This window comes from Bison bison, unplaced genomic scaffold (assembly GCF_000754665.1).
Source record: "Bison bison bison isolate TAMUID 2011002044 unplaced genomic scaffold, Bison_UMD1.0 scf7180017864233, whole genome shotgun sequence".
Taxonomy (NCBI): Eukaryota; Metazoa; Chordata; class Mammalia; order Artiodactyla; family Bovidae; genus Bison; species Bison bison.
The window spans coordinates 5004158-5014550 of record NW_011494805.1 but is presented as its reverse complement, the minus strand read 5'-3'; the positions used below and the strand labels follow the sequence as shown (position 1 = coordinate 5014550).

The window sequence follows — 10393 nt, the reverse complement described above, 5'->3', positions numbered from 1 at the left end:
CTTCCCTTTTCCAGGAAAAGAGATATTGAGCACTTAAAATAACGGTAAAGTCATAGATTAACGGTTTGAAGTGCCTTTGACTTACACCAGCTTTGCATACGTTCTCAACAGTTGTCGTTAGGGCCCATGATTGTCTACAAAATGTATTCTGCCTCTTTTCTCCTCTCTGCCTCTCAGCCTCTCTCCCTCCCTATGTATAGACAGGTCTATTTCTAACAGCAAAATATGTACAGTCTGATCCCATAGACCATGAGACTTCTGTCGACAAAGACACTACTTGCCAGTGTGGCACAGAAAAGGGGCATTCTCACACCTGGGATTTCCATTAAGCTAACCGGAATACCACTTGAGATACCTGAATAAATCCTAATCTAGTAAAACTATATTCCTAAAACTTGGACTCAAGCATTAGATCAGTTTTGATTGTAATCATGTTCGTCCTGGTAGGTCCTGAACACTGGGGCAAGCTGTACCCCATTGCAAATGGAAATAACCAATCTCCTATCGACATCAAAACCAGTGAAACCAAGCGTGATCCCTCTCTGAAACCCCTCAGTGTCTCCTACAATCCAGCCACAGCCAAAGAAATCGTCAACGTGGGACATTCCTTTCATGTAAACTTTGAGGACAGTGATAATAGATCAGGTGAGCCAAAAGATCCTTCTAATTTGTGTCTTTGACTTTACTGGGGAATGTAAACAGTAGGGCTCTCAGAAACACGAACACCCATATGCAGTGGGTGCACACGGGTAGCATTGATGCCATCTACTGAGGTATCTTGAAGTTTTAAAATATTTCCAAGTGTTAAAGGTGATTCTGGGGTCTCCCAGCTCAGTCTTTTTTCAGCCCTTCTCCTTCTCAGTGACTCTATTCCATCTCTTCTGGTTTCCAATATCTTTATGCTAACTTTACACCCTCTGAATAAACAGTACTTTTTCACAAAATTCTGTGAATCATCATGAATAAAAAAACTGAAAAGGCAAATATTTTCTAATTGAGATGAGGTTGGACGAGTGCATTAGGGAAGAAATACAGATCCCGATGAGTATATTTATTTTTTGTGGCCAGGAAAATGGCTCCCTAACAATGAACTGCTTCAGTTCAGTTGAGTTCACTTGCTCAGTCAAGTCTGACTCTTTGCAACCCCATGAATCATAGCATGCCAGGCCTCCCTGTCCATCACCAGCTCGTGAAGTGCTTGGGTACCAATACCAAAAAAAAAAAACCAAAAAACTGGTCTTGGGTGTATCTTGCATGGAATCATTCTGTGCATAAGTATTTTTGTCTAGCTTCCCCTCTCCCTATTAGATCATAGTAACTGAATTACCTTCATCTCCCAGAATCTAGCATACTTCCTCGCTCACAGGAAAATTCTCAAAACTGTTTACTGAATAATTTATTAAATGACAATTTCATAAATCAGCTCTACTGCCAAAAGGCAAAGTTAGTCATAGCACTTTCCTTCAAGGTTCTGAGCCTAAGTTTTAGACATCCTGGGGCTACGTCCTTTGTTAATATTGGATTAGGTCTGGTACTATGTGTGTTTTATTACTCACATGGTTGGACAGACTCTCTAAAGCAAAATGATCCTTCCGTGTTAGAATTTTAAAAGTGACTCTACCATCCTGCTGGAACTTTCTTTTGGTTCCTGGCTACTACTACTACTACTAAGTCGCTTCAGTCGTGTCCGACTCTGTGCGACCCCATGGACGGCAGCCCACCAGGCTCCCCTGTCCCTGGGATTCTCCAGGCAAGAACACTGGAGTGGGTTGCCATTTCCTTCTCCAGAGCATGAAAGTAAAAAGTTAAAGTGAAGTCGTCAGTCATGTCCGACTGTCAACGACCCCATGGACTACAGCCCACCAGGCTCCTCCGTCAATGGGATTTTCCAGGCAAGAGTACTGGAGTGGGGTGCCATTGGTTCCTGGCTAGGGGTTCTCAGTAACGCTGTCAGAATACCGTCTTGTATATTGATCAGTTACAAGATACGTGCAGAGTGATTTGTTACTAAAAATAAATTGCTAGATATCTTAATGCATACTGTCCATTACTGTCTGTTGAAAGAATGAATGAACTTATAAACTAAAGCAGAATCAAGGAAAGAGCTCTAATCCTAGAATTCACTCATCTTCCAATATGTTTTCCTGAAAACAGGAAAAGATAAAATTATAGCCCATGTGCTGAGAACCATGTAACTCACGCACCATCTGAAGGTGCTCTGCACCTCTGAAGCCCATCATTGTGGACACGGGGAAAAACCAACAAGACGGAAACTTTAGACTACTGGTTATTTTCATTTCTACTCACCCCAATTTAATGTTAATTTGTATTAAATGCAAAGACAAGCTGGAGCTCATGACTGTAACACTAATAGCAGTTTCCTTTTTCTTCTAGTGCTGAAAGGGGGTCCTCTATCTGAAAGCTACAGGCTGCGGCAGTTCCATTTTCACTGGGGCATCACAGATGACTGTGGCTCTGAGCACTTAGTGGATGGAGCCAAATTTTCTGCAGAGGTAATGTAGCTTAGTAAGTGAGGGAGAGCCACACAGAGTCCTCCCAGAAGTACCACCCTTATACCATGTGGATGTGTGTTAGTCGCTCAGCCATGTCCAACGCTTTGTGACCCCATGGACTGTAGCCCGCCAGGCTCCTCTGTCCATGGGATTCTCCAGGCAAGACTACTGGAGTGGGTAGCCTATCCCTTCTCTAAGGGATCTTCCCCACCCAGGGATCAAACCAGGGTCTCTTGCATTGCAGGCAGATTCTTTACCTATCTGAACCACCAGGGAAGTCCCCCTTATCACTTAAGACACAATTTCAACGGCTCCAAAGGAATGAACATTTTGGGGCCTATAAAGAATTCCTAGGCTCATTTAAACTTAAACAGTGACACACTGCATTTGGCAATAGAGGAGAATTTTTCACGTGAGGGAGGCAGGTGAATTTGCAGTCAAACTCCTGGGCCTCAGAATCTGCTTTCATTTCAGAGTGTCTCAGAAACTGCTGCCTGACATCAGGCTAACCTCAAGGGGAGTACTGCTCTCCTTTTAAAGCTCGAGCCCCAGGGGGAACACACCATCATTCTCTTCTCATTTAAAGGTTCGAGTGTGCACACACCCACAGCAGAGGTGTAACCAGCCCAAGACACTCCATTAGATTTGACTAAGAGGGCCAGTTTAACCTCAGGAGTCATCACAACGAGTAGCATACTCTAGATGAGGGTTTGGGGCTCCCTGGCAGCAGGCCACTACCCTCTGGTCTCTTGACTTGCCTCCACATGGAAGTCTGTGATTCAGTTCAAGACATTCTGCCTGTATATCCACAGTAAAATCAAGAAAATGTGCATCAAAGTCTCAACAGAGGGTATAGAGACTGAAAACAAAAAACTTTTGTTCTTTGTATGCATGACTATTCAATAAGCTTGTACCAGTACAGACTGGTTGGCTTTTTTGCTTTACTCTTGTAGAATGAATCTGTAATACACATAGTTTTGCAACAATCTTTTTTGTTTTTTTTCCATTTCCCAATGATCATGATCATTTTTCCAAGTCAGTAGGAATTCCTAAAGTCTGTACGGTATTTCCATGTATGCATATGTTAGAATTTATTAACTAACTCCTACATAGGAACAATTGCAATGCCTTTCACATTTCATTCTGCTGTTGTTTTTTGTTCTTTACCAAAAAAATGGGTAATAAATACACTTGTACAAATATCTTACACACTGGTGAAGGCAATTGTGTAGGGCATTTTTGTAAGAGGGATTGTTAGGTTCAGAGTATGTGTAGTATTCATTTTGATACAAGACTTGGGAATAGTATACAACTAAAACTTACTTTATGTTACACTAGAAAGCCAGGCTAGGAACTTTCAATGGTGCAGAAATCTATTACATGTTTCGGTTTTTCCTATTTATTTTTCATAAAATTGAAAGTGGACTGAAATCAAATGGGCTGAAAGTCTAAATTAGTAATAGTATTACGTCTGGGGGAGGATATTTGGCTGTATCTAAGAAATCTGGCAGTGGGTGATGGACAGGGAGGCCTGGCCTTGCGGTTCATGGGGTTGCAAATATTCAGACACGACTGAGCAACTGGACTGAACTGAACTGAAGAAATCTGAATCAATGAATCTCCTATCTAATTTGAGAAAAGTGAAGTTAATCCAGGCTGGAGGCGACAGGCACTAGTCACTAAGTTCGACATATGAGAGGGTAGGGAGGGTGGGAGGGAGACCAAGAGAGGGGAGTGGTGGGGAGAAAGACAGAGCCGAGACAGAGAGGAGACGTGTGGGTGGCGGGGAGAGGACTGCTTTGGTGTAGAGTCATCCAAGCGACCCAGTGATCACTTGACATTAGGTGGTCAGAAAAGACTTTTTCAGGAGTAGCATTTGAGTTCAGCCATAATTCAAGTCAAAATCTTCCCATTTTGACTTGACTTCCCAGAGGAAAGCCAGCAGTTATGCAAAGCCGTAAAGCTGTGGACTAAGTGCAAGGGTCACATCCATGCGCTGCGCAGAAGCATGGATGCCAATCAGTGGAGAAGAGTAAGAATGAATAACTGCAGTTTTCAATTGAGCAGTTAAATGGAAGGTGATGCCTTTTCTTAAAGCGGGAAATAGAAACGGATCTGGAAAAGAGAAAGTCAAGAGTGCTAGTTTAGCTGTGTTAAGTTTGAGATGCATATCAGGCATCCATGTGGAGATATCAAGAAAGCATCAGGAGACGTGCACACGCACTTGGATATACAGGTCTAGAGTTTCACAGAGAAGGTAGGCAGGGGATGCTGGTTTGAAAGGTGTCTGGATACGATCAGGAGAACCTGCCCTTGGCCACCACTCCAGATATCTCAGGAGCCCCTTCTCACAAAGTTACCGGGTACCTCAAGTTAGAAAATTATTTCAGTTTTTGTCTCCAAACTAGTTAGCTAGAAATACTTGATCTTCTCACACCAAACAGAGAGGTGTTTGGTTTTTTTGTTTTGATATTGTGGAAAAAAGAAGTTCTACTTACTGGTTCCAGGATTTGCAACGTGCCCACTCTGTTCAACTCTATTTTCTTAAGAAAACCCTTCTTAAGAGTACAAACATAGCCCTTCCCATGCCCTGGATAAAGGGTCACACAAGTTTTGTCTACCCAAGCCAAGATGTATCTGTATATATCAACATGTTAAGGTCTAACCTGCTTTTTCCCTTCACCATGGTGTGAACAACTGCTCCATCACGCTGTGTTTTTTAGCTTCATTTAGTTCACTGGAATTCTGCCAAGTACACCAGCTTCGCTGATGCCGCCTCGCAGGCTGATGGTTTGGCGTTGATTGGCGTTTTGGTGAAGGTGAGTCGTAGAGCCTCTCGGAGCTCTGCTAAATTTATTCCTTACCAATCAGACCGCAAACTAGGGTGAAATAGAGCAGAGGGATGTTTGGTCTCTCTTTTTTGAAATGTGCCCGTCTACTAGTGACTGCACAGGTGAGCAAGCAGGTCTCTGGTATGTGTTTGTTCCGCTGGACTTTCCCCTCTTGAAGAGAGAAAGCATTTCAGGCAGAGATGAAATGGGAAGCTGTTGGTGGCACTAATTTTTTTATTTTTCAGCTCACCTTTCACTTTTCTTCTAAACTTTCTACATCACAGAGTCAGGAGTTTATCAATTTAATTCTCATCAGGAAAAAAATATGAAGAGGACTTTTGTCCCATAAAGACAGTTGAACTGATATTTAATATGGAAGATTCAAATCCTCTGTAGGAGAGTCCCTGAAAAGTCCTATAGGGAAATTACTATTAAATTGAGGATATTTGGGTGACTAACTTTTGGAATTATAGTAATTCTAGTGAATCTTTATTGAACGCTTGTAACATACCATTCATTTCACTGATTAGAATTAATAGAACAGACCAAAGAGGTTTGCTTTTGTATTTTAGTTGTGCTAAATTCCTGTATTTTGACTTGCATATCTTTTCTTCAGTTACTGGTTTTAATTTTTTTTTTAATTTTTTTTAAATTTTATTTTATTTTTAAACTTTACATAATTGTATTAGTTTTGCCAAATATCAAAATGAATCCGCCACAGGTATACATGTGTTCCCCATCCTAAACCCTCCTCCCTCCTCCCTCCCCCTACCATCCCTCTGGGTCATCCCAGTGCACTAGCCCCAAGCATCCAGTACCGTGCATCGAACCTGGACTGGCAATTCGTTTATTACATGATATTTTACATGTTTCAATGCCATTCTCCCAAATCTTGCCACCCTCTCCCTCTCCCACAGACTCCATAAGACTGTTCTATACATCAGTGTCTCTTTTGCTGTCTCGTACACCGGGTTATTGTTACCATATTTCTAAATTCCATATATATGTGTTAGTATACTGTATTTATGTTTTTCCTTCTGGCTTACTTCACTCTGTATAATAGGCTCCAGTTTCATCCACCTCATTAGAACTGATTCAAATGTATTCTTTTTAATGGCTGAGTAATACTCCATTGTGTATATGTACCACAGCTTTCTTATCCATTCATCTGCTGATGGACAACTAGGTTGCTTTAAGTAACTAAATAGGATTTTACTTGGTAACCATTTTTATCTCACACTTTATTTTTTTAATCTCCAGGTGGGTCAGGCCAACCCAAACCTTCAGAAAGTACTTGATGCCCTAAAAGCAGTTAAAAATAAGGTAAATAGACTCATTAAGTTAGTTTAAATCAGAGAACAAGAATCTACAGAACCTCAGAAATCATTTAATTGCATATTTGATGTGAGGAGTAGGAAGTCCTGAGCAAAACCATCAATCCGAAAATCAAGGTGCTGCTTACACGTTCCTGGTTTCTGAGGTCTCTGAGCAGTGATTTATTTGGGTTTCGTTTTTCATAGTTACTGCTTATCTATTTCAGCAAGATGAAGCCTGTAGAAGAATAGTTTTCATAGCCTTTTCATATATTGTAACTATGATGCCCACTGTCAGCTGAGAAAAAGATGAGTTTTTCTGATATATTTAACCTTAGCTTCACCATTTTGACAATAAAGAGTTAAATCATTGTCAGAGATTTGCCATTGACATTCACAGTTTGTAGAACTATCATACCTTTATATAAAATAAATCTAGTTCATGTTGAGTCCAAATAAATTACACTTTTTAAAGTGGCAAAGTTTACAGGTAAATAATCACTCAATTCAAGAATGTAAAAGATGATAAATGAAAAGAAAGTAGAAGGAAATGATTAATTAACATGAAGTAAAACATTAATAAAATAAGAAAGAAAATCAATAAATACAGGTAAAATTTTATTAATAAAGTGAAAAACTAATTCTTTGGGGGAAAAAACAACCAAAAAAGGGCACTTTTGGCACATTTAATGATGGGGGGAAAATAGAAATACAACAAATTATTACAAATAAGGAAATGGGTCATAACTCAAGATGCATTGGAAGGTTTTAAAAGAGAAAAGTTTGTACAGTGGACCCTAGAGCAACATGGGTTTGAACGGCACAGGTCCAGTAACCTGTGGATTATTTTTCTGATAAATGCTTGCTCCAGCACCACACAATGGTCCCTTAAATGAACCTGCTGATGCACAACCACGATTATGAGGGACGACCATAAACTTATGTGCGGATTTCTAACTGCTCAAGAGGTCAGCACCCCAACCTCTACATTGCTCAAGGGTCAGCAGTACCATACTACATGAGCAAATTCGAAAATTAGATCACATAGATGAATGTCTAGGAAAACATAGAGAAACTGACTCAAAATATGTGGAAAGTCTAAATAGACCAATAATATAAAAAGAAGTCAAAAAGAGTAGTTTAAAAAAAATGTACCTAGTAAAAGAAACCCTAGGCCCAGACCACTTTATGGGGAAATGTTACACAACTTTTAATAAACAATCATGCCACTTTGAACTAAACTGCCTAGATTAGGGGACCAAAAAAACCTAATTCAAGGAATTAATTTAATTTAATGAAACCTAATACACAAACTGGGTAAGAACACCACAAAAAGGATATCATAGGCCAATCTTACTTAGCAGTGTAGCTAAAAGAAATATTAAAATAGATTACAGCAAGTCATATTCAACAGTATGTTAAAAGAGCCATGCTTTCAAACTAGTAGAATTTACCCAAAGCATGCAAAGATGATTCAGTATTAGACTATCTCCCAATATAATCCATTACATTAGCAAATTTCACTTGTTAGATGCTTGAAAAATGTTTGATTAAAATTCAATATCCATTCCTGAAGAGTAAAAGAGAGAAAGAAAAATATTACTCTAAAATTTAAACTGAACTTAAGAAAGAATATCAAATAGAAATTTGAAACAAGCATCAAACTTCGTAGTGAAATATTTGAAGCATTTTCATTTCAATCAAGAATAAGACCAGGTTGTCAATTGTGACCACCACAAAAGAACATTCCAATGATTGTCCATTCAATGTAGTTAAATAAGGAAAGAAATGAGTACATATTAGGATAAATATTAGAAAAACAGAGACAAAGCTATCATCAAGTGTAGAGGATATGATCATTGACATCCACCTGGAAAACTACAAAATCAACATAATTAATTCACAAGTTCTAATCAAGTTGACTACATAAAATATTAACATATGAATATCAATTTATTTGTATATACCAATATGACCAATCAGTAAAGAAACAAGAATAAAGAATATAGATGATAAACAAATGTTTAACCTCTGCTTACACTTAGCCAAATGAAGAAGGAAGAAGATAGATCAGTCACAATTCTAGTGTAGCGTATTTTCAGTCATGTTACTTTTACTGTTTGTATCTACAAACATGTTGTTGTTTAGTCACTAAGTGGTATCCGATTCTTTGTGACCCCATGGACTGTAGCTCACCAGGCTCCTCCATCCATGGGATTCTTCAGCAAAAATACTGGAGTGGGTGCCATGTTCCTCTCCAGGGGATCTTCCCCACCCAGGGATCAAACCTGTGTCTCCTGCATTAATGGGCAGCTGAGCCACCACAAACATACCAGTCATGCAATACTATATAGTAGAAAAACTGATTAAATTCTTTGCTAAGACCTATCTACCAAATAATATGTATGTCATATATGCAATGATGTAAATATTTTACATCAGGGCATAATGATACATTGCTTATCTTTTTCTTTCAGAACAAGAAAGCTCCATTCACAAATTTCGACCCCTCTGTCCTCCTGCCTCCATCCCTGGATTACTGGGCCTACTCTGGTTCACTGACTCACCCTCCTCTTCACGAGAGTGTCACCTGGATCATCTTTAAAGAGACCATCAGTGCGAGCTCGGAACAGGTAGAGTGTCAGAGGGGCATGTGCGGGAATTGGAAGTGCAAAGCAGGAATATCAGTTCAATTCATACTGAGAGAAATTATTACTGCCATTCGATTTTAGAGAGTTCCCTTTGCCTTTCAAGTGAAAAAGATTTATTAGTGACATCAGGTCTATTTAATAGTCAAAAAATAGAGTGTATTTATAAGCACTTTTTTTCCTCTATGTAGAGATTCAGAATTCCTGCTCTTCTTTCACCTTAATAAGGAAAAATCCAACCTCTTCAGGGAACTGTGACTCTCCAGTGGCATACCTTGATCATTGACATTGGTTTTCCGTTCTTTTTTAAAGCTTAAGCTCTTCAATATTCAGTAAAATATCTCATTAATCACTGTTTATAATTTTGATAAAAACTGCCATTGATTGAGCAGCTCTTTTCATCAGGTGCCTTACGTACATTCTGTCAGTCAAGTCTCACAGCAAACCTGCAGTGTGACCTGTTAGTATAAGAGCTAACACTTCTTTAGCATAAGCTACATGCCAAACACCATTCTAAGACCCTTATCTGTGTTGAGCCATTTAGCCTTCACCAAAACACAATGAAATAGTGCCGTATAGAAACTGAGGCGCCAAGCAGGGAAGTCTCTTACCCAAGTGTGAGAAAGCTGGAATGCTAATCCAGTCAGTCATCAATAATTTAAGCCAAATGCTTGGTGCAAAGACATGTGGAAGAACTGTTGGCTTCCTACCTTTCCATCAGTGAAACCATTGCAGTCTTCAACCTGATTTTCTAAATAACATTGCATCAATCATATTAGGAAAAAAAAAGTGTTCTGTGTGACATCAATAGCTTTTGCTTCTCTAAACATGTTATCCTTCCCCCAAGCTGGCGCAGTTCCGCTGTCTGCTAGCAAATGCTGAAGGCGATGGAGAACTCTGCATCAAGCAGAACCACCGACCACCCCAGCCTCTGAAGGGCAGGACAGTGAAAGCTTCATTCTGATGGGCCCAGGAGGAAGCTCATCTTCCCTCAAGAAGCACAGCTCTGCTTCTGACATAATCCTAAGAAAACAAGCTTTAAAAAACACGTTTATTTCAATACTAGCAAGACAGCCTGCTTGCAAATG

At 39.6% G+C, this 10393-nt stretch overlaps 1 protein-coding gene across 1 annotated transcript in view; it reads left to right on the top strand.

The window, feature by feature from the left end:
• Positions 1-10393, top strand: part of LOC104993122 (carbonic anhydrase 1-like) — a 12377-nt gene extending 1984 nt beyond the window's left edge. Inside the window, exons 2-7 of the mRNA XM_010846243.1 lie at positions 448-645; positions 2395-2513; positions 5237-5332; positions 6605-6667; positions 9135-9290; positions 10153-10393. Of these exons, the coding sequence (XP_010844545.1) occupies positions 448-645; positions 2395-2513; positions 5237-5332; positions 6605-6667; positions 9135-9290; positions 10153-10269 (749 nt within the window). The 3' untranslated portion in view covers positions 10270-10393. The remainder of the gene's footprint in view (positions 1-447; positions 646-2394; positions 2514-5236; positions 5333-6604; positions 6668-9134; positions 9291-10152) is intronic.